Below are 23,738 nucleotides of genomic sequence, written 5' to 3'. Positions count from 1 at the left end.
GCTGCCACGGCAAGCGTATATATATGCCCCGTCGAGATTTTCTTCTCCAACCTTGGGCAAACCCCATCTATTTGGACTAGGTTGAAGCCAATTTCGTTTGTTCATTGCTTACAAGTGGTATTGTCGCCCGTGTAGAGTAGAATTTGGGATCATCGCCATTTGGTTGGGGCTTACAGCCGTGTCGCCCCCAACCGGACAAAGGAACGACGTTGCCAAGTCAGCGCCTTGCCTGTCCTCTAGAGCTTGCCACCACCTCTTAGACTCTCTATCACACGATGTAAGGGATCCTCCAGGGTTCCCCGACCATCTCCCCCAGCTCTCTCCGACGGCGGTGACCCCTGTCGTGGTAATCTTGTTGGCTATTGGCCAATGTCTGTTACGAGGATGAGCCAATCGGGCCTTGCCCATTCCTGTTCCCCACCATTAGGGCTGTTACTGTTGACATATTTCCCGAGGGGGTAGATGCATTAATCGCCCATTTGATGCACAGCATTGCGCTTTCATTTCGTCTGTAAGGGGGGTTCTATCGTATGTGCCATGTGGGATGACTCATATTCCGTCCCAGTGCGTCCTGCTGGGAAACAACAAAATAGGAGAAAGGGTCTTATTTTCTGGGCATCAAGCGAAGAAATGTACATCATATTCAAAAGCCAGGGGTATCTCAAGTTAATCTAGCACCAACATCATTACGTCCTCTAACATATCGAACACTCACCCAAACCCTAGCAGAGCAAGAGAAACTGCAGCACCACCACCGCCGCCGCCAGCCCCGACACCCCGCCACTTCCTACCACCCCCCTCCCTCCACCGCTGCTCGCCCTCTCCTCCGCCTCGGCCCACGCATCCCGCGTCACCGGCGCTGTCCGCCCATTGCAGCTATACTCCCCCGCAAACAACCCGACGCCGCGCAGCTCGTCCAGGGCCGTGCAGTTGAAAGCGGGGTCCGTCGACTCCAGCGAGAACAGCTCGGTCACGCGCCCGTGGTTACGGATGTCGATCCGGTCGTCGCGGTTGCTGCTCCAGAAGCTCTTGGGCTGGCCCCGGGACCAGAACGCAAATAAGAAATCCTCGAAGAAGTCGTTGCTGATGTTGCCCGCCAGCTCCACGTGCGTCAGGTTGCCCATGCACCGCGAGTCGGGCGTCACGGGGTAGTGCCCCGCCGGCTTGTCTTTCGTGCCCCTGCAATAGCCATTTACCCACGCCGCGTGGCCGAGGCCGTCGACGTCGCTCGCGTTCTGCACGTGCGTCGTGGCCGGGTGGAAGTGCATGCTCGGCAGGCCGCGCATAACCAGCCGGCGCGTCGGGACCTCTTCCTCGCTGGCCCGCGAGGTGGGCGCGGTCCAGTCGAACCACGAGCTCGCCACGCCGCGGAAGCCCTCGAAGCGCGGCAGGTCTTGAATATCCAAACTGGCGATCGAGGCGAGGCGCAGGTCCACGAGGTTCGAGCTGTTGGTAACGACCAGCTCGTCGATGGCGCCGCCGCCCGCGCGCCGCAGCTCGCGGACCCCGGACACGCGGGCGCGCCCGACGCGCACGGCGCGGAGCCAGACGGCCGAGTCGCCGTCGAGGTCGAGGTCCAGGCGCGCCGTGTAGTTGGACTGGATCAGGACGCCCGGCACGTTGCGGGGGTTTCGGGGGCGGCCGCGGTAGCTCCCACTGATGCGGAGGTGGTCGATGTTGTGCCTGCTGGTCTGGATCTCGTCGCCCGTGTCGAGCAGCGTCAGGGCCGCCAGGCTCGCGAGCCCGACGTTCCGGATCTCGACGGTGCCCGTGTCGTACTGGGGCGTCTTGCGCTGCCAGAACTCGTCCAGGCGTGGCAGGTCGACGGCGCGGAACTCGGAGTAGGCCGCCAGCGAGTACAGGTCGATGCCGGTCGCGGCGGGCAGGTTGTCCAGGACCACCCGGCCGCCGCTGCCGTACACGTGCTGGCCCACTTCCAAGAGGTGCTTGAAGCTGACGTTCTGCAGCTTGGGCATGTCCTGCAGTAGGAGGTCGCCTTGGATGTACCAAATCCCCTTGTGGTGGAGCGTCGTCACTTGCGACCCCTTCTCGCTTCGGAGCGAGCCGTCGATGGAGTCGATGCCGGAGAGGTCGATGTCGCCGGTGGCGTCGCTGGCCAGAACGACTTCGTCGTCGATGACCTGGCAGCCCTTGCCGATGACGGCCGCATCGACGTCGGCTTGGGAATGGACGGTGATCGAGTCGCAGTGTACCGGATTGTACGCCGAGGTGGTGGCGGCGCTGAGCAGAAGCGAGAAACAGGCGAGAAGCCCAGGTCTTCTTGGCGAAGGTCGCATCATCATGAGGATGAAGTGGGGACGAGGCAATTGCAGAGAATAAAACGCCACGACGTTCGCGCACACCTAGACGTCGTGCCATGCCGGGCATGCAGCACGTCGGGTATTTATGCTGCACCTGTTAGGAGGGTCCTAAGACTACGGCGCAGCACCAATCTCCGATGCGCGCCGCGTAGCCGGGAAACGGGGCCCTACTGCAGGGGTGCGGTTCAGCCCTCGGGGGGTCCATTTTAGGCTGCATCAATGCGATCAGCCCACTGCGATTGCGCGATGTCGTCCGGAGCAACTTTTACTTTCATCATGCCCTTGGATAACCAGGAGCGCACGATTGAGCTCTTTTCGATGCCGTACCAGATCAGCTGCTGGAGATCAAAACTGCCTTGCGGGTTTTTGTCGGAAGCTCCGGCCCCAGGTGGAAAAAGAGGCCAAGACGTGAGTTACGGGGCGACCACAACACCGGGCTACTTAGCGAAGTCTTGGCTATGGGTCTGGCGAAACAGAAGCCGCCGGCAACAGCCCATCCAGAAGGCCCATCCTCCGTTCGCGACTCGACCGAAGTGGGTTCTCCACGCTTAAGCTTAGGTCTGTTCTGGGTCGCGCTTAAGAAAGTAAGCTCTTAATGAGTGTTGCAGTCAAGGACCGATCTGGCCGAATGCATTGGTTATCCAGCCTAGGCATGTAGATGATTTCCAGAGAAGGCCGCCTTGAAATTGGCAATGCGCCCGAAAACCTGACAAAACAACTGTCTCAATGTTGAATCCGCGGGGCAAGGTGGTTTGCCTCCCTCCAGGCTACCCGAGCTTGCTGCGTTTTCCAACATGTCTTCCCATCCGTCGCAATGCCGACTCCTGAGCTAAGGCCGGCCGGACACCGGACCGTTCCGTGGTGCAACAGCGCCAATGCGACTGAGGAAAGGGCGAGATCTACTTCCCACTTCTGGATCTTCCCGATGTCACTTGTTCATTCATAAGAAAAGTCAAGATGAGACCGTCGACGAGGATCTTGTCGCACAGAGTGAGCAAGTCGACTCTATATGTTTGGGAGGATTCAGCAAGAAGAGTGAGACCCGAGAGAACGAGATGAATGTTTGTCTCGATTCAAATGCTATACGGATGCTGTATCTACGTATATGGCTTGGGTATATAAAACCTTTTGTCTTGCCAACCCAGCCGGATCAGGCAGAGAATCAAAAGTGCAGTGAGTGTGTCGAAATGAAGAGGACCAAGTGCGTGTCCGCGCCCGCGACCGAAACGAGAAAAACGTCGTACTGCTGAAGCCGAATCCTTAACGACGACGACCAGCCCCGCCACGCCACCAAATGTTCCCGCGCAAGTAAGAAAGGTGCCAAAAGAGCAAGCGAGCGTGTGAAACGAAAACGCCTTCAACCAATCACCCTAGACAGTCCCCGACGATATCACCCTGTCGGGAACCTCGCTCTGCGTAAGTGCAAACCACCATCATCCCTAAGGCTCACCGTTCCCATTCCCATCCTCCCCCGTCGCATACACCACCGTCCCCACCCCGAACCTTCTCTTCCCCGCCTTCCACCCCTCCACCAGCGCGAGGTAGACCACCACGCACCCCAGCACGACCCCCCACTCCCGCCCGATGGCCGCGTGCTTGAACACGAGCCGGTTCACGACGGGCAGGTAGACGACCGGGAACGTAATCACGAACCCCGCCACGACGGCCCCGAACAGGAACCGGTTCCGGTACACCGTCTTGAACACCACCAGGGGGCCCTTGCCGTAAATCTCCGGGTTCATGGCGAACAGCGACCGCGTAAAGTGCTTCACCTCCCACGCCGTAACCAACAGCAAAAAGCTCAGCGTCGCGAACGTCGTCGCCCGGGCCCGGTACACCACATCGCACCCCGCGCTCCAGTCCGAATTGCACGCCTCCCCCAGCGCCGCCGGGCTGGGTTGCCCGCTCAGGCCGTACGCCACTGAGGTGAAGGCGGCCAGGCAGAGCGCCCCCATGAAGAACCCGTACGCCATCTTGTCGGCGATGATCTCCCACGTGAAGACACCGACGCGCAGGTCGTGCGGCGGCCGCACCATGATGTCCGGCTGCGCCTCCTCGAGCCCCAGCCCCAGCGCCAGGAACGAGCTCGTGATCAGGTTGGCCCAGAGGATCTCGATGGGCGAGAGGGGAAAAATGGACTCGCCCTGCGCGTCCTTGAACGAGAGGCCGATCAGCAGCAGGAACACCTGCGCGATGTTGGACACGAGCAAATGTAACAAAAACTTCTGGATGTTGTCGAACAGCCTTCTCCCTTCCTCGACCGCCGTCACGATGGACGCGAAGTTGTCGTCCGTCAGCACCATGTCCGCCGCCTCCTTGGCGACATCGCTGCCGTTGAGGCCCATGGCGATGCCGACGTCCGACTTCTTGAGGGCGGGCGAGTCGTTGACGCCGTCGCCCGTCATGACGCAGAAGGCGCCGCGGCGGTGCATGGCCTCGACCATGCGCACCTTGGTCGCGGGGCTGCACCGCGCCAGCACCAGCGGCAGGCGCGGCAGGGCGTCGATCTCGGCCTCGCTCAGGGCGTCGAAGGCGCCGGCCGGCATGGTGGCGTGGGCCGCCTCCGCCGCCGTCATGCGCCGGGGGTCCAGGATGCCGACCTCGTGCGCGATGGCCGTCGCCGTCTTGATGTGGTCGCCCGTCAGCATGTGCACCGAGATGCCGGCCCGCTTGCACTTGGCCACGGCCCCGGCCGTCTCGACGCGCGGCGGGTCGTACAAGCCCGCCAGGCCGAGCGGGACCAAATCGCTCTCGGCGACGTCGCGCTCCTTCAGCATCTCGTCCGAATAGGGGGCGACCCGGTGCGCAATACAGAGGATGCGGAGACCCTCGGCGGCCAGCGACTCCGCCTTGGCCGTGAGTTCCGCCTTCTCCTCCTCCGTCACGTTGAGACGGGGAAGCAGCGCCTCGAGGGCGCCCTTGGTGTAGATATCGACCGTGTTCTTTTGGCCGCGGCTTTGCCCGTACACGACGCTCATGCGCTTGCACGTCGAGTCAAACGGGAACTCGGTCAGGATGGTAGACGCCTTGGCGTGCGAGACGGTCACCTTGCTCAGCCCGAAGCGCATGGCGAACACGTTGAGCGCGATCTCGGTCGGCTCGCCCACAGCGGTCCAGGCGGCGGGCGCCGACGTCGAAATGGTCGAGGTCTCGCCCCCGTCGTCGGTGGCACCGGCGCCCGCCGACTTGCAGTCCGTTACCGTCGAGTTGTTGCAGAGCGAAATGCACTCGACAAAGGTCCTCGCGTCCTCGGGTAGTCGCGAAACGGAAGAGGACCCGACCCCTTTCTCCTGGCTACTGCTGTTGCCCTCCCAGACGACGGTGCCGCTGGAGGGGTCGAAAGAGTGGGTGCAGTCGTTCACCGTAGCGCTGAGCCCGCCGCCGCGGAGCCAGACCTTGCGGGTGATCATCTTGCCCTGGGTGAGGGTGCCCGTCTTGTCCGAGCAGATGTTGGTGACGCCGCCGACGGCCTCGAGCGCCGACAGCTTGCGCACAATGACGTTGCCGCTCGCCATGGCCTTGGTGCCCACGGCCATGCTGATGGTCAGCACCGCGATGAGCGACTCGGGGATGACGGCCACGCCGACGCAGATGCCGTAGATGAGCACCTCGTCGTCGACCTGCCACAGGCTGACCGAGAAGACGATGACGGCCAGCAGGATGGCGAGGCCGAACAGCAGCAGGGCGAACTTGCTGAGCTTGACCTGCAGCGGGGTGCCCTCGAGCCCCAGCACGCCGCGGAGGCCGTTCTTGAACCGGTCCCACACGCGCGCGGGACCCGACAGGCCCGTCTTGGCCTTGGGGTTGGCCCGGAGCATCTCGGCAATCTTGCCGACCTCGGTGCTCATGCCGGTCGCGACGACGACACCGCGACCACGGCCGCGCGTGACGGTGCTGGCCGAGTAGAGCATGTTGATGCGGTCGCCCAGCGGGACGTCGGCCTCCGACAAAATGGCCTTGGGGTGCTTGCTGATGGGCAGCGACTCCCCCGTGAGGAGAGCCTCGTCCGTCGACAGGTTCAGCCCGTCAATAAGGCGCAGGTCCGCCGGGACGATGTCACCGACGTTGAGGACGACAATGTCACCCCGGACCAGGTCCTCCGCCTTGATCGATTCGATCTGCTGCTGGCGGACGACTTTGCAGGTGGGGGCAGACAGCGCGTAGAGAGACTGGATCGTCTGCTCTGCACGGTAATCTTGGATGAGACTGGGTCTTCATTAGCGCAAGTCATTGTTTGGGGAGGTATCTCCTTGGTGGCGGTGCTGCTCTTGGAATAGTATTTCTTTTAAATGGTTCACATGCCAGCTCATACAATTAGGTGTTCGATTATCCAACGCAATAAACATTTTACCAATAGCACCATGGGGCAGTATGAGGAGCAACGCCATCAAGGGAATAGGCGAACGAAAAGGAAAAGTAAAAACTGACCCGACGACAATGTTGAGCAGGATGACGGCGGCAATGACGCCGCCCTCGATGAAGTCGGCAATGGCAAAGGACAGTGCCATGACGATGAAGAGTACTACAGTCAAGCTGTTGGACACCTGCCTCAGGAGAATCTCCCACACGGATAGCCCCTTAGCTCCCTTAACCGCGTTCGGCCCATCCTGGCCCAGGCGACGAGCCGCCTCGGCGCCGGTGAGCCCATGGCCGAAGCTGGTGCCGAAGGCCGGCTCTAACTCGGCGAGCGGGAGGGTGTGGGGGTGGGCAACCTCATTCAAAGAGGAGAATGGGGCGCCGGTGGCAGTGGTGGCAGTGGTGCCGCCGATGGAGACGGAGGAGGAGCCCTTCTCTGTCTGCAGGGGCGACGGTGACTTTGGGATACCGGCGAAGTGGCTGGGGTCCCGGGTGTTTAGGGTGGAGGGGTCGCGCTGGCTAGGGGGACCAGCGGGAGAGGACGTGGCATTGGTTAAACCACATATAGGAGGTTCAGTCGACTCCTCGACAATGATTTGGTCGGTTTCACCCATTCACGTATGACTGCAACAGAGCTTGATGCCTGTGTATGTACCTTACTTGGTCGATATCCTAGTGAAAGGACAACTTCGTGATATGAAAAGAGGGAAGAAGGGGAGTCAAGAGACGAGTAAGAGGGAGAGGGTAAGAAAAAGAGAGAAACGGAATAAGCTCGATTCGAGGTCCGATCCGGGGACGGCTAGATATAATGGGAAGCCCCGCCGCGTTGTTGGGGAGGCCGTCCAAGGTCATGTGGCTGGCTGCCAATGTGATGCCAAGGGCCGTCGTCCCATGTACCGGTTGGCGAACTTGCTATACTTGTTTAGTCGAAAAAAAGCGGCGAGATGGACCGCTTCTCTCACTGCTCATTGGGGCATGCGTCATCCGCCGCCGCGAAGAAGAAAATGCGGCTTGCGATGGGTACTGTAGGGAAAGAGAGGGCGTCCGGGTGATATGGGCATGCTGCATGGCCAAGCAGCAAGGTACACTGGGCGGCGAAAGGGGGAAACTTCCAAGCCTGCCAAGCGGCGCTAGAACCTCCGCGGTTTCTTGGGGAGGCGCAAGGCCACGCGCGGGACGCCAATCGCGGTCAAGACGTCGTCAACCGCCCACGCCCAGTTACTCCATCGTGATGCGGTGAAGTCGCTGGGCCGAATCCAAATCCCAGTACCAAGGCGATCCAGGGAGATCGTAACTGACGGTCGCAGATTAGGGGCATCGCATACTCAGCACGAACGGGATGAAACTTCCCAATATCTGACTCGAAAAGGGACAACGTTTGGAGATGGGGTCCGTGATGGATTCCATTGATGAAAGACAGGTACTATTGATGGAAGACAGGTACTGCATTCGGTCGCCTTGGCTTCGCTCGTTTATGGTTACATTGCCCAAGCTTTGTGTCGTGGTCCCATCAGCCCAGAATTGATGCTGGGCAGAATGCTTGGCCTACAGCTTGGGAGGGGGAGGGGAGTCTGGACGATGGGTGGTTCGATAACGGAAATAACTTTAGAGGGGTAACACAGCTGCAGTGCTGCTTCTTAGCACACCCTGGCCCCCCAGAACTCCAAGCTCCCCCAACCCACCACTAAACCAAACCAAACCAAACCCTCGCTTAGGCGCATTTCTGGAGTGTTCACCTTGCGACACCTTCGTCCCAACACGAACCTGTTCGCCAACATGTTCGCGGCAGTCGGCACATGGGCCGCCGGGCTACTGAATCGCGAAGGTGCGAATTGGGCCTCTTGCCAAACTCGTCGGAGTCAGTCATTCGGCACATTTCCGCGATGAAGACTCCCAGAAGTGCATGTTTGGTATCTGATTGATCTGACTGCCTGCTGTTTGCTGCCGCCAACTACTGCTGGATTGATGGGTGGCTGTGCCAATACCCAGACTTTCCAAGTTCCCCGTATTCCAGCCCCCCGCACTTCCCACTGGAGCTTGGCCGACGATGGCGAATCCACCTCGGCGCCGCTTGGCGGCTCGTTTTGCCTTCTTTTGCCCCGGCCCTGATTTCCTCATTTGTTCCTGCCAACGTTGCAATGCCGACAGACAAAACTGAGAGGCCACCGATTCATGGTTGACAAGAGTCTCTCGTCATTCATTTGACGATGGGTCCGCTTTCTTGGAAGTGAGGTATCAACAATCCAGACACCGTCGTCCGCCTTGGTATTGCTGATTGCGAGAGGGGAAACCTGTCTTGTATGATTGATACCTGCTTCCCCCAACTGACAAATCAGCCCGTTCCACGTCGAGCAACCCGTCGCGTGATAAGAGCGGGTGCATAATCCAAGTACTGTCACCTATGGATGTAGGCATGTATGCGTCTTTGTCAAGACGTAGTAATGGACCTCGGTGAATGATTTGCATGAATGGGAGCGTCTGGCGTTGATGAAGTCGCGTCCCCGATCGGGCCAATCATGGCCGCATCCGTACCTCACCCGCATGATCCGGATGGGCGCTGCCTGCTTTTTCATGTGCTTACCATCTCTCCCTCAGGCAGATAAGGTGCGAATGCGAGACCGGCCGCGAGGTGATCCGGCTGCGGGGGGTGGCTTTCTCCCCAGCACACTCGGGCGTATCGGTCTTCCGCGACGGATCCGGGACAGGCGAGAAGCATACTACCGGGGAGTCTCCTGGCTTCTAAAAGATACACATGTACATGCAATTCCACATGTCCCTTCCACCACAACTGGCAGGTCCAGACCCAATCCGTGCATACGCGAACGAGTCTCGTGCAGTAGGCCGCTGCCGTCAGTAAGCCAGTAGGAAGTGAGAACGCCCTTGCGTCCAAGCCTTGGTGTATGCCTTGGTCAGCCATGGCAGTATGGATTTGATTGGACGGATGGATGGATATGCAGTTCACGCTGCTTTCGGCACAATGTTGTTCCCGGTCTTGAGGTCATTCATACAACATGTCGACATGGATGAGTGAGGATCAAGTGTAAGAAGCTCGGTATATGACCGAGAACCCATTGTGACTTGGGTGATAATCAACGTTATTGCCATTAGGGCAGGTACATGCATGGTCTGTAAGCGTAGCAAGTAACGTCTTGTCAGCAAGGATCAGTTGCTCTACGCATGTTGTAAGCTGTAGTCCCCATCCAGTCATGATGTCTATGCAGGCGACACAGTGAGAACCCCGTGTTGATGCCCGCGTAGACACCTCCCAAGTCCCAACCATCATCTTGGCCTGAGTTCAACTGTGATGTGACATACTGTCCCCAGCATCTACGCCTCGTAAACCCTCACCCCCCGAAACCAAGTCTCCCGCACCCGCGCCTCCAGCAACCGCTCCGCCTCCCACTCCATCTCCACCACCGCCAAATCCGCCGACAGCCCCTTCTCGAGCTTGCCCGCCCACCGGTCCAAATAACAACTATAAGCCGACCCCGCCGTCGCCGCCGCCACCGCGGCCGCCAGCCCGAGCGCGAACCGCGGGTTCTCCATCCCTCCCGTCTCTTCTTGGGTTAGGTTCGGCTCCCGCGCCGACCGCCGCGTCGCCGCCGTGTAGATGTTCTTCAAAGCCCCGTGCGGCGCCGTCGGCGCGTCGCACCCCAGCGCCAGCACCGCGCCCCCGTCGGCGAACTCTTTGTAGGCGAACGCGCGCCCGGTGCGCTCCGCGTCCCCCAGCAGCCGCGGCCAGGCCCGCAGGATGGCCGGGTCCGCGTGCACGGGCTGGACCGAGGCCGTGATGCCAAGGTTCCCCAAACGCGCCGCGTCCTCGGGCCGGGTGAGCTCGAGGTGCTCGATGCGGTGCCGCTTGCTTTCGCCGCTTGGAGAAGGGATAGTCCCCTGCTCCAGGGCGTCGATGGCGGTGCGCACGGCGAGGTCGCCGATGGCGTGCAGGGCGCACTGCAGGCCGGCCTGGTCCGCCTTCCGGACGAGGGGCACCATGTCCGCGACCGACCACAGGAGCGCGCCGTTGACGACGTTGGCGGCGCCGTTGACGTTGGCGGCGTAGGGCTCCGTGAGGGCCGCGGTGCAGGCGTCCACGATGCCGTCGATGATGATCTTGATGCCCGCGATGCGGAAGTCGGACTCACCCTTGAACTCCTCCCACAGCTCGATGGCGCGGTCGACCTGCGCCACGTTCTCGGCCGCCGACGCGCGCGGCGTGATGAGCCAGTGCGCCGCCAGCCGGATCGGCAGCTTGCCCCGGTCTTGTCGCCGCAGCTCCCGCACCGCCTCGAGCATGTTCTCGTCAAAGGCCATGTCGACGGCGCCCGTGTAGCCCTCGCGCGTGTACGAGTCGATGGCCCCCCGGAGCGCCGACAGCTTCTCCTCCATCGACGCCACCCTGGCCAGGTGGGGCCAAACGACCAGCATGACGGCCGACTCGGCCAGCACGCCCGTCGGTTTGCCGGTGGCCGGGTCGCGGTGGATCTTGCCGCCCTGGGGGTCCGGCAGGTGCTGCAGGCCCATCTCCTCGACGGCGGCCGTGTTGCACCACGTCGAGTGCAGGCTCTTCTCGTCGATGTAGATGGGGCGGGGGTCCAGGTCGTCCAGCAGCTCCGTGGAGGCCTCCTCGCCCTCGGTGAGCATGGCGTACATCCAGCCCTTGCAGCAGATGCGCGGCACCTCGGGGTGGTCGCGGGCGTACTGGCGGATGGTGTCCCGGATCTCCGCGAGGCTCCGGCAGCCGTCCAGCGCCACGTTCTGCAGCGACTGGCCGAGACGCAGGAGGTGCATGTGGCCCTCGACGAAGCCCGGCAGGACGACGCGGCCCTGCATGTCGCGTCGCACGGCCCCCGCGGCCTCGGCCTGTGCGACTTCGGGGTCGGCCAGGGAGCCGACGTGCGCGATGGTCCCATCTGCGCCGATCACGATGCACTCGGCGAAGTCGTGGGCACGGCCGCCGGTGCCTTGGCTCGTGAAGAAGCGGCCGTTGTGCAGGACGGCCGGGGTTGCGGGGCCCATTCTTAGTGTGTGAGGTTATATTCTTCTGGAAAGGGTCTTCTTGGGTATGTAGTCTAACGCCAACGGACGGCTAATGTGGACGAAAATAGTAACAGACGACTAGAAGGTTCAAAGTGCGTACACGCTATCTTCGAGCATCGAAATCTACGGTCTATGATCTGGTCCTGTTGGAATCGCCAAGGCAAGTTTGGAGAGAAGTGCAAGAGGTCAAGTAAATACGCTGGAGATGCCAAGTCCGATCGCGGCTACCGCCGTTTCGGCCACTGCAGCAACTCAGGCCGCCTCGACAACATGAGTAATTGCAGCTACAGTCGGCATTGGCGTGACACTATCCACGCACGTTCCTGGCTGCATGGATCACTGACTTGATCACGAGTGTTCACTGTGTTCTATTCATGTAAGGTTTGCGCAGGCGCTACGTTTTGGCTGGCAGTCACATTGGGTGAGACTTGACACTTGCAGATGCTTTTATTCCCAGGTGGGTTCAGCGCCCAAGTCCCCCGCTGTAATGCAGCCCTTCAGCCCGAACAGGCAAACCGGGGCCCAGGGGAGCTCAACCCGTGCCATTCAATGACGAGAATCAACCACACCTCGAAAGTGGTAATTGCTAATAGACAACATGACGATCTTCGTATCCAACAGCCATCAGATGACATCTCGTACTGCATCCGTATACTTCAATCATTCGAGAAAAATTCCTTTTGTCGAGTAACTTAGTTGTTACACTTCCCGTAAGTCGCCTGGCAGCCGGTCGCCTTGGAGCAATGATCCGTCGTAGTCCCGCACCAGCCCCTGTTGCAATTGAAATCAGCTAACCATTCACCCACTTGACTCCTACCACATTTTGATGACATAGTACATAATAGAAAAGACGGGTAGTAGGAAACACAACGATGAAGAGTCACGTATCCTGAGTGAGAAAAGAAGACGAAGCAGACGAAAAACTCACGCCGCCGAGCAGCAATCCGACCCCGGGCACTTGTACCCGTACTTGCCCGCCTCCACCGTCCCGCACGTCCCGTCGACGCTGATGGTGGTCCCGGGGACGGGGGCGCGGCAGGCGTTGGTGGCGTTGGAGTACGAACCCTGGCAGCCGGCCGAGTTGAGGCAGTAGGCGTCCTCGGCGCCGCAGTAGCCCGCGCTCGAGCAGCAGGCCTTCTCCTTGAAGCACGTGTAGCCCTTGTTGGCGCCCGCCTTGGCCATGCCGCAGGTGCCGTCGGGGCTCACGGCGGCGAGCGTGTTGGTCGCCAGGGCGAGGGCGAGACCGAGGGAGATGGGGATGTGGGAGAGCATGTTGGATGGATGGAGTTGTAAGATATATGAGGATATATGAAAATCAAGGACAAGATCAAGGCGATGTTGTCAGAGGTTGAGACTATGGCAACATTCAATTGCGACAATGAGCTGAAGACTTCTGTGTTCATCGTGCCACACACAGCGACTGAATCGCCTCCTTATATGCTACCTCGAACTCGACATCCCCCAATCCCCCCCTCGCCCATGCCAGACTGGCGCTCGCTCAATCTCCCGATGTTGTATTCCTGTCTCTTGGATTAATTGATCGAGGCCACGGGCGTTGGAGTAACCTCGATATTGACGCTGCAGAAGATGGGATTCTGCACCGGCCATGTTTTTCCGTCGTCTGGCGGTCCATCGCTTGATTTAGCCGGCGCGGCTCCTTAATATCCAGAGGAAAGAGGCGAACGGGTGAATTGATTGAGAAAATCATACAAACGTTCCATTGCAGTATGTAACCCAAACTCTGTTGACTTCCACGCTATCTCGTGTGCACGGTGGGCAATAAATAGAAACAGGCGGGCTCTGGTCTTGGCTTGCATGGCTCCTTTCTTCCAGTGGCGACAGGCGACGATGGCAAAACCGCGAATGTGGTGATGGAACGCCGGTGGTGCTCCAAAACCAGAACACTATGCAACAGATCTTTACCCTTCACTGGAGCAGTTCTCACGTAGCCAAACTCGGTCGATCTATATATTTTTATTTTTATTTTCTTGCATTATTCTCATGCAGACCGTAGTGCCTACCTATTGTGCCTACCGCAATTGACCACCAGTCGGGCTTCCGCTCAACTGCGCCCCGCACTGGCAACCAAGCACTGGAGTGTTGAGCGGATGACAAAGTCTGCACCGATTCCACCACGCGCGGGGGTGCACGGTGCTAATCCCCCGTGTGTAATCGCGTTGCGCGAGGTAATATGGGCTAGGCGAAGCCGTGGGGTGCCGGGCTGAGGTCCAAGATGCCCCGGCCGGATGTGGTTCAGGGGAACACCCGGTCAAGACCGACCGACCGACGCCGAGACTCATGATAGGATATCCACCCCATCTCCCTCACGCCTGCACACGCGCACGCGAAATGAAGGGTGATACTTCATATACCTACTCAGCGGAATGAGAAATACGGCTGCCACGACCACGGCGATGGCAGGCCATTATTAGTGAAACGAGAAGCAGGTAAAGAACGAGATCATACTGCAGCACTGGCGCCTTGGTATGTGTGGTTCCAACGGAAAGTCATACGGCGTCTAGGGTTCATCTATTGGGAGGAAAACCTGCTCTCTGTGAGTCTTTTGTTTCTACTGAGTAGCTTTGGCGGGCATCGAAACTGAAAGTTTCAGCACACCAGGAAAAGAAAGAAAGAAAACTCTCTCCTACTCTCTCTCCGGTCACTGCTAGTGACTCGCCGGCCGCGCCTGCATATCAAAAGCTGCCGCCCTCGTCTCCTTTCTCGTGCTCCTCTCTCGCGCTCCTCTCTCGTAATTACTCCTCACCCCAACCCGACGACACATCCGTACATCCGTACAACTTGAGACGGCTCCTTCACAATGCATTTCGAATGGCTACGAAAGATTGGAAATCGTGCATCCGACGGCGGTGATGCAAAGGACTCTGCTTTAGCCGCCACCCGGGAAGCCGAACTTGGCCCACCTTCTACCCGGGAATTGCGTTCCCACTACAGGAAGACGCTCGATTACCAGGCTCACCAGATACTGGTGCAAGAAGACGTACGCAATCGCGCGATCCGCGCCGCGGGTGGGCATGAGAGAGACGTACGCTGGCTCGAGTTGGCCATCCTTCCGTGTTGCGAGACTGTCAGCTCTTGCCTGCTGGAGCAATGGCTACTCAGCAAGGAGCAGCCGCCGCCCGCAAGGTCCGAAAAGGTACACCGGCGCGCAGACCTTGTTCGGAGCACTTTTTGGGGAGAATTATTCTTCATTGCCAAGATTGCCGCCCGCCGCCGGGATTTCCAGCGGCCGGGACAAAACCTGGCGCAGAGCTTCGTCGCCATCGCCGTCGGCGCGATAACGCGGGCGGCGCTGGAAGCGGGGGCCACGCTGGGGTTCGAGGCCGCGACGACGGCCCTGTCGCATTCGCTGCTGGCCACCGTCCACCAAATCGCCGAGTATATTGCGCAGTGTCATGCCCAGGGGGAGAAGCCCTCCTTCCTGAAGGGGAAGGCTCTGCTCTCGTCGTCCTCGAATCCTCGCGGCCCTGAAGCTCCAAGCTGCCCGAAGGACGCTGCCCCGGAGTCGGCAAGCTCAAGGGATCCGTCACTCGAAAGACCCGAGACTCCCCCCTCGTATTCGTCGCGACGTTCCTCCTACTCGATACTGTCCGCGACGGCAGAAAGCGGGGCGGAGGAATACATCAGCTTGGTTGGCCATCCCAGTAATACGTCAGACGCAGCCATGCTCTGCAGGGGCAAAGGGGTGGAGGACTAAGGGTTGAAACACGAACGAACAAGATGGGCTGTTGGAGGCATATCGACAGGGTGTTCTTCCCCCAGACTTCCTGCAGTATTGTCGGCCTATCAAGTTGGCGGCCGAATATCTAACTAGGGCTAAGAGAATATATCAATCACTACCTAATCCTGGGAAAAACACCAGCCACAACTTGAAAGTCCAGGTAAATGTGTCCGAGAATAGGGTCGGTGGCCGCCCTACTGGACCAAGTGTGGTGGTTGGCTAGCCGGGTTTGGTTTCGTTGGGAGCCGAGGGGACAGACATCCCGTCGGCCAAGGAACTAGACGTCACAGTGTAAGCCATGCATCTTTTACTTGTGTACAATGCCTTATGATTTCTCGGCTTGCACTCGACTTCTTCAAGTGGTGACAGGCGACGATGACAAAACCGAGGATGTGGAGAGGGAACGTCGGTGGAATGTTGTGCTCCAAACCAAAACGCCATGCAACAGATTCTAGCCTTCACTGAAGCAGTCCACACGTAGCCAAGTAGGTCGATCTATAATTTTAATTTTATTATTCTTGCATCATTCTCATGCAACTCATTCATGCCATAATGTCTTTGTGTCGTTCCCCGAGTGTAGAAAGGAAGAACCCCCAAAACGCCTTGCCGTACGTGAAAGCAAACCCATCATGAGATGTCATGCCCCTAAAGCAAACGCCGAATACACCATAACCACCAAGCGCCTCGAGAGCACGTCTCTTCGGTATCATCCGCCGAACTCTATATCATCCCCTTTTTCTTCCCCCCTCTAAACGCGCGACCCCGTAAAGTCCAAACCAACTCCCTTCATCCCCTAGTCTCCCTCAATCCCCCCGCGGAGCAACAGCCGTCCGACCCGGCATAGTCCCATACTCCGCCGTCAACTCCCGAATCAGCGGCAACCGCTGCTCCGGGAACCGCGCCGGTTCTTCTTCCGGCACGACGAGCGAAGCCTCGTACTGCCGACTGCGGATAAACACAAACGCCGCCAACACGAACGCGATCATGGTGCCCACGACCCCCATGAAGATATTGACGGGCGTCGGGTCGCCCCTGAGGGGCCCGTGAGTCAGCGCATCGATGCCGCTCTGCGAGAAGTTGACGACGCCCGACAGGCAGGTCAGCATGCCGTAGATCCGGCCAAACGTGGCGAACCCGAAGACCTTGGTGGCGTAGTCGCTCACGGCGCTGTAGTAGAGCGGGCGGAACAGCACGAAGCAGATGACGGTGGCGTAGCCGGCCCACACGAAGGGCAAACAATTCAGCAGGCCGATGAGGGCGATGTAGGCGCTGAGCACGAGCAGCATAGTGGCGACGCTCATGTTGTTGAGCAGCAACCCGATGAAGGGCGTGGCGGCGATCCCCCCGATGGGCAGGGCGATGTCGAAGAAGTGGTTGATCTCCTCGGCCACGTCGTCGGAGCCGAGCATGTAGCGGTACTGCGAGCGGATGGTGGCGATGAAATAATTCATGCGCAGCATCTGCAGCACCGTGAGCAGCAGGATGAGCACGAACCACGGCGTCAGCATCTGGCGGTGCGCGGGCAGGCCGTGCAGGACGCCCCAGATGCCCGACGCGGCGTGGCGCTCCTCGACCAGCTTGTCGCGCTCCTCGCGCTCCTCGCGGTCGCCGAACACCTGCTCGATGCGGTCGACCTTGGCGCGGCGCCGGTCCGCCCGCAGGCTGCGCACGCGGTACAGCTCGCCGTCGCTCATGTCCTCGTCCGACTCATGCACGTCGCGCATCGGGTCCTGGAACTTCTCGAGCTTGTGCTCCAGCTGCGGCGTCGAGTGGTACGGGCCCGCCGGCATCAGCGTGTACTCGCCGATCAAAATCCCAAAAGGCACGACCAGGTACAGGAAGAAGAACTGCGAGGGCTCGAAGGAGCCGCCCGACGCCTCCCAGGCCAGCCGGTAGAAGAGGAAGATGGCGGCCGAGGCGTCAAAGGCACCCGTGATGACGGCGACGATCAAGCCCGAGTACTTGGGGAAGGCGTTGGCGAGCTGGTAGCTGGGCACGAACAGGAAGGTGCCGCCGAGGGCGAGGAAGATGTTGCCGACGAGGTAGCCGTCAAACTCGGGGATTTTGAAGGCGTAGCCCATCAGGATGCAGCCGATGGCCATGAAGATGGACGAGGCCGTGTAGCAGCAGCGGCGGCCGTACCGGTCGAGCACGGCGCCCGCCAGCAGCGACGACATGTTGCAGGTGATGGAGGCGGCGATGAAGAAGAGGTTCAGGCGCAGGTCCTGCTCGGGGCAGGGCACGTCGTCGCCATCCTCGGCGCCCCGCGTGGAGATGCCTTCCAGCTGCTCCTCGGTCGGGTAGCACAGCTCGCCGTAGACGCCCTCGGCAATGAGGATGGGCTTCAGCGAGGCGAAACCAAACACGATGCCCGAGGCGAAACAGCAGGCGATGATGGCAAATGTGACTTGGGCTGTAGGAGAGGGCGCGCAAGGGTTTGTTAGCCATCATTTGAACTCTTTTCTCGTTAGGAATGTCGAACCTGTCTTGTTCCGTCATGGCGGCTTTGGGTGTGTGTGTGAATGTGTGTGTGCAATCGCCATGACCCGAAACGACCTAACACTTGCTTGCTTCGAAGAAGCGTGTGCACGTGTTTCTTTTACATCAATGCGTCCTTGTACAGGAACAGGGGAGGTTGAGAGTTGAGAGGCGAGGTGAGGTCGGGATAGGGCAGTCAGTTATGAAACTTACCAATACGTCTGGCCGTCGAGATGTTGTAGGCGGCGACAGGCGGGGTCGTGTCGTCCAGGGGGAGCAGGGCCGTGGTCTCCGGGGGCGCGAAAGCGTCGAAGCTGCCGCGGCGCCAGGTGCCGCTCACCTTGCCCGCACAACTCTCGAGGTCTTCATCTTCGACGGCAACCTGGGATTGGACGTCCAGGGGCTCCTCTCGGTCGACGCCTTCGAGAACTGTAAGATGTTGGGCTAAAGACATGGAAGGTCTTTTTTGTTGCTGGTATTGGTGTGGTTCCTTTTTCTTTGGTGTTCTATCGTAGCGCGCAAAACGGGGCCCGGAGCGCTGTGGACTGGAGTGAGAATAACACCTGATTGGAAGTTGGCCTTCTCAATTGGGGAATTCTGGGGATTCCTCGCTCGCTCTTTGGTCAAAACCCGAGAGTGGAAGGGCCGGCAGCGAAAGGGCTAGAAAGGTTAGGAACTTCAGAGCGAAGACGTTCTTCTTTCTTTCAGGCGATGCAGCAGAAAATAGCCGACCTGCACTGTCAAGAGTGAGGCGAAACAGGTGAATAGATATAACAATAAGTATGTACAGTCTCGAGAGCCGACCACGACAGGATGAAAAAGAAAAAAGACAAATTGTGTGTGGGCGGCGGTCTCGCTTCTTCTTGTTATATCCTTCTTTTCCTGCAGAGTTCTGGTTTCCCACGGTCTTATTTGCACTGCGCACGAAATCTTCAATGCCGACAGAGAACCGGGATCGAGATGAGGCAGGTGGCGTTGTTGTTTGGTGGTGAGCTGCAGGTTAGGTAGTCTTGCTGCTGTATGTTTCTCTGGTATGACCGACAAAATGCACAGGCAGGCTCGCTTGCTTGCTTGCAGACAGGATACAACAATACAACAACGAATACAGGTAGTCGGTCTCTTTTTCTCTCGACGTCTTCTTGCTCTCTCTTGAATCACAATATGTTCCCAAGTCGTCACTTACACTGACGGAAAGAAAAGAGAGAGAAAGGCAGGACGAGTGTGTAGGGCAAGTCCCAATTATATAGATCGGTCAGAGTGTGCACGATGCCTACGGGTGGTGGTGGTAGTTGCTGCTGCTGGGCCCAGAGCGCAGTCTTTTTTTTTCTCGTCCTCTGCCCTGGTCGGTCGACCGCTGATACTGGGGACTCGGGACGGGTGTACAGTATGGAATGTCTGTTGATAGCACACCCAGGGACCCATATGCCCCCATGGGTTTGATCATGTTTGATTTGATTTGGCGACGGAGATAAAGAGCGGATGGATTGGGTTAAGGCCAAACGTGACGTAAGTCCGACTACAGTTAGTGCCGCCGGGCGTGCATACTGTCTCGCTAGGTGTCAACCCACGATGGCCCGTCCCATCGCTGCGCAGCATCCCAGCTTGGACATGGGATGGCTGTTGGGTGGATGAATGGGAGGAGAGGAGGAAGAGGGGCAGCCAAATTGATAGTCCGATAGCCCTGCTTGCCGCGTGATGGTCTCGCGGCGGTCCCAGCTCGAGCCAGGTGCACCGAGATCGCAGAGTTTGCCGACGGTCTGGCCTGGGACTATCGCGTCTCCACCGTGGGAGCTAATGCACGACAATTGAATGCGACTTGCATGCTACAGGAAGGAAGTCAGAGGATAGAAGACAGAAGAGCCAGCGCTTAAGATGAACTGCGACAGTGCGACTGGGTTGCTGGCCAGCTCTTCCCCCATCCAGCAAGTGACCGACAATCCGACAGAACAGACACTGCACTAGAGCGCAGCCTGCCTACAAACTACGGCTACAGCAGCATGCAAATGCGCTGCACTGCACTGTCCGCCAAGCCCAAGTCAATCACACGTCTGGTAAGATGCACGTACATAGGTGGCAACCCAGTAACAAAAGCAGCAGGCCGGCACTTCACCCTGCAGGTGCAATCTCTCGCTGCTTCGGCGTCTGCTCCGGCCCGGAAGCCTCGTCGTCTCGTGTTTTGGTGGTGGTTGGTTGACTAATGGGTGGCAGTGTGTGTCTCGGTGCTGAAGAAACACACCGTGTCAGCTCCCCCTCCTCCCGGAACTTCAGATCAGACAGTTGGGGGCCACGAGATATTTTTTTCCCTTTCCTGGGTTGGCAATGCAGCAAATGCCAGGATGTCCTTTCGTTTCAAGTTGAACTACTTTAGCTCCCGAAGTATTGAAGCTCGAGACAGGCAGGGAGACGTCGTCTACTGGTGTTGCAATTCGCAGTCAGATGTTGCAATTCCCGGGATGTGTTAGTGGGCACAACGGCGTTAGCGAGTAGTGTCTCTTGTTAGTGTTAGTCGGCCGAGCTAAGCTGTGAGTAATCTCCAGGGGTCCGGGTTCGTCTTGCAGTCCGTCCGCTCCCTCACCGTCTTCACTTTCTGTCGTTCCTCGTCTTCCAGTTCTTGACCAACCAACCAGCAACGCCGAGCTACCAGGTTTCTCTGTGCACCCCGGGGCCTAGCCTAGCCTATCCCTCGTTCTCTCCTCCATGCTCCGAGGCCACTCGTTCGCCAACGCAGGTGGTCCATCGCTAGATGGAATGCGGCTCAATGCAAGAGCCACCTGATACACACAAAACATCTCGATTCTTGGACGCCGCCTTTAAAGCCGAGCAGCTACCAGGTCCATCACCTGCCTGCACTGTATCCATAAGCTACGCCGAGCAACCAGTCAAGAGTCAAGCAGAAGGACCCCTTCTTTGCCTAAAGGCTATCTGTCGGCCTGCAAGCCCTTCGACCCCTCGACCCCTCGACAGAACCCTCGACCCTCGACCCCTACTTGCAGGCCGGAAGATTATGGAAATTGCTATGCTTCCCTAGTGTTGCACTCGCACGTTCGCCCGTAACTCGCTCGCTCGCCCGCCTCGCTGCGCCTGCATATGTAATGTAGGTATGTATGCATGGCATGCACATTTCCCTCCCACACAGCATGGGATGGAATGCACCATGGGCGGCTGGCGGCTGGTGTGGTGTGCATGGTCTCTGCCTCGACCATCACGAAACATGATGATGATCATACGATATAGATAACAACGAGATATCTCGAGCTTCTACTTATTCTGATTGGGGGGAGCAACAGAAAAAAAAAGAGGTGAGCACGGAACATGACATGGATGGAGTAGCTTGTTTCTCTGGACGGCTATCGGTTGTCGGGACTGATGGTTTCGCTTAGCCTCTTCCAACTTCCACACTGCTGTTAGCGCATGTGGGGGTTGGTTTGCTCTGGCTCTTGCTCGCGCGGAACCACTTGCCCACTGCCACCCACAGTGAACGACTACTGTGCTGCTCCCTTCGCTAGTTTTCCTTCGTATTGGTATTGGGACACGGATAGGTTATACTATTACGCCATTTATTTCCATCTGGTGGAGGCTATTTTCTCTTGAAGCAAAACCCACTGACCTCTTTTTTTTCTTGTTTTCCCGTCACAAGCTGGCGATCCTATAAAGTAATAGGTTTCGACGGGACAGGACAGGCCAGGCAGAAAACTTGATCGATCACAGAAATCCCTCACACACAGATCGCCCGTCGTGCCGTCTGCCGTCAAACCATCATGAACGGACGGACGCAGGCAGGCAGACCTACAGTACACTACACCACACCATACTAGACCGCAGCACACCACCACCGGCTTCTGGTCTGCAGCAGCAGCAGCAGCAAGCCAAAGCAAACCTGCAGCGTGCGGTGTCGCAACGGGGCGTTCCTTCTTGCCTCCCCCCATGCAGCAGTAGTGAGTAGCAGCCAAAGTAGGAGGAGGGCGTGCATGATTGGGGTAACACCAGCGAGAGTTCCAGACCGCCCGCATAACCGTTACCGCCGAGGTGGGATTTGAAATAATATGTACTAGCGCTGCCCTCTTGTCTTCTTCTTTCCTCGTGCCGCCGCCCCTCGTTCGTTGCCCCTCGTCCGTCCTCCTACTTAACTTCTTCCCAAACAACCACATCATGCTTAAGATGATCAGTCACCTGCAACCATACCCTTATGCCATGCACACGCCAGAGAGAGGAACGATTGCGCAAGAGACAAACATTCTCCGGCTCTTTCTCTCTGGGCAGGCAACTATTGGCGATCAAAGGCTCTAGATTGTTCGCTGCTGCTGCACTCCGTCCCGAGCCAGCGAAGCGAATCTCTTATGCCGATCACTCCCGACGTCCCCACCCACGCATGCATTTCCCGGTTCGCCCTAGGTCTCTACCTCCGGCGCCGAAACCGTCGAGAAGTCGTGGCGATCGCTGCACATGTGCCAAAGCTTCTTGGGCTAGAAGTCCAAACTCATTCGTACCAAATAAAACCCGTAGTTGGCTAAAGGGGTGAGTGGGTGAGTCTCGGGCAGAGTAGTATCAAATCCTTACTTCACCCCAGGTGATATGCACTCCGCGCAACGCCGCGGTAGGATAAGGTATTGCATGGAGCGTCCGTATGCACTGTCCTCTCCTGCATGCCCATCTCCGCCACGGGCAGCTTTCCTGGGCAGATCCTGGGGAAGTCTTTCCTCTGGTTGCTGGCTGCCACCGAAAGACCCAACAGCGCCCTTGCGAGTTAAGCAATGGTTATCACTGCCAATGTTGGGAGATCTGCCTTGACCCCTGGATGGTCATGTTGAACTCTTTCATACAAGGTCCACTCAACCGTCAGATGATATGCACGTTGCATATCCATGCTGCTGAACCCGGATGTTGGCCGCTTTCCCCCTGAGCATCTTCTTTGCCGGCCGCCTGAAGGCGAGTATGCCAACGCATAGCAAGAGCCATTACATTTCCTCCAATGCTCGTCCCTGCCGCGAGCTTTCCTGTGGAGGGTCTCCTCTCCGGCGCCGAAGGTCACCGTGCCAGTGAAGACAAGTATAGAGAATGATTGGGCAGACGCCGGCATCTACCGCGGTGGACGACAGGGGAAGAGTCCATTCACCGCAGGGTATGTTCGTTAGTGTGTAAGCAGTCAAGGGCGGCCCTCGGCAGAACATGGTTCAAGTAATGCCCATGAAGACTTCCAATATGTAAGTAAATATTATTACTTCCAGATATTGAAGGAAGATCAGTCATCCATGCCAGTTGGAGTGTATGCAAGCCCGCCCGTATCCGAGATCGATCAGGCCGAGCATCGCAGGTCAGCCTATTTACTGCCACCATACAAGAAGTAAGGAAAAGGTGAACTGGTGGTAGGATGTGAGAGAGTATGCGCGATGATTGATAATGATGTTGTTCATGTGTAATTGCATACGGCGAAAAGATGCCTGCCTGCCTTTCGTGTGTCCATACGTAAAGTGACGAATAGGAGCTGCGAGTTCTCATTGTCGCAGATCTTGGGGGCCGGCCAGATAAAAGTCAACTTATGAGGATTCGCAAGGAACATTGATATTTCAAATCCCGGCATGTTCAAATTGGGCGCATATCATGGATTGAGGAGTACAGTTGATGATGGTGCAAGCAAAACAGCAGAAGTATGGCGACATCCCATAAATGATAAGAACACCAAACGTCGTATGTGACGATGACTGTGTCGACCCTTCTATGATGCTTCATGTTCTTCACGCTTAACTCTTCTCGAGCAGGAAGACATCAAATAACCACACAGCAATCGACACTCCAGCCCAATTGTACAA

The 23,738-nt window shown here is 58.2% G+C and overlaps 6 protein-coding genes across 6 annotated transcripts; all 6 read right to left on the bottom strand.

The window, feature by feature from the left end:
- Nucleotides 1-722: 722 nt before the first annotated feature.
- On the bottom strand, nt 723-2,300 carry PG985_000040 (GPI-anchored cell wall organization protein Ecm33; the record flags this gene model as incomplete). Its single annotated transcript, XM_066819809.1, has 1 exon — nt 723-2,300. The coding sequence occupies one exon, from the start codon at nt 2,298-2,300 to the stop codon at nt 723-725; it is 1,578 nt and encodes a 525-aa protein (XP_066690688.1).
- A 1,460-nt stretch (nt 2,301-3,760) lies between these two features.
- Nucleotides 3,761-7,291, bottom strand: PG985_000039 (ATPase Na K transporting alpha; the record flags this gene model as incomplete). Its single annotated transcript, XM_066819808.1, has 2 exons — nt 3,761-6,527; nt 6,750-7,291. 2 exons carry the CDS (start codon nt 7,289-7,291, stop codon nt 3,761-3,763), a joined length of 3,309 nt encoding a protein of 1,102 aa, XP_066690687.1.
- Nucleotides 7,292-10,004: 2,713 nt separating this feature from the next.
- Nucleotides 10,005-11,693, bottom strand: PG985_000038 (uncharacterized protein; the record flags this gene model as incomplete). Its single annotated transcript, XM_066819807.1, has 1 exon — nt 10,005-11,693. One exon carries the CDS (start codon nt 11,691-11,693, stop codon nt 10,005-10,007), a length of 1,689 nt encoding a protein of 562 aa, XP_066690686.1.
- Nucleotides 11,694-12,638: 945 nt separating this feature from the next.
- PG985_000037 (uncharacterized protein) lies at nt 12,639-12,986 on the bottom strand (the record flags this gene model as incomplete). The annotated part of the gene is made up of 1 exon (XM_066819806.1): nt 12,639-12,986. One exon carries the CDS (start codon nt 12,984-12,986, stop codon nt 12,639-12,641), a length of 348 nt encoding a protein of 115 aa, XP_066690685.1.
- Nucleotides 12,987-14,913: 1,927 nt separating this feature from the next.
- On the bottom strand, nt 14,914-15,129 carry PG985_000036 (uncharacterized protein; the record flags this gene model as incomplete). Its single annotated transcript, XM_066819805.1, has 1 exon — nt 14,914-15,129. One exon carries the CDS (start codon nt 15,127-15,129, stop codon nt 14,914-14,916), a length of 216 nt encoding a protein of 71 aa, XP_066690684.1.
- Nucleotides 15,130-16,256: 1,127 nt separating this feature from the next.
- Nucleotides 16,257-18,385, bottom strand: PG985_000035 (photosystem II D2; the record flags this gene model as incomplete). The annotated part of the gene is made up of 2 exons (XM_066819804.1): nt 16,257-17,866; nt 18,145-18,385. The coding sequence occupies 2 exons, from the start codon at nt 18,383-18,385 to the stop codon at nt 16,257-16,259; spliced, it is 1,851 nt and encodes a 616-aa protein (XP_066690683.1).
- Between the last annotated feature and the right edge of the window lie 5,353 nt (nt 18,386-23,738).

This window comes from Apiospora marii, assembly GCF_038362585.1.
Source record: "Apiospora marii strain CBS 49790 chromosome Unknown utg000001l_segment0_segment0, whole genome shotgun sequence".
Classification (NCBI taxonomy): domain Eukaryota; kingdom Fungi; phylum Ascomycota; class Sordariomycetes; order Amphisphaeriales; family Apiosporaceae; genus Apiospora; species Apiospora marii.
This window is presented reverse-complemented; position numbering and strand designations above follow the sequence as displayed.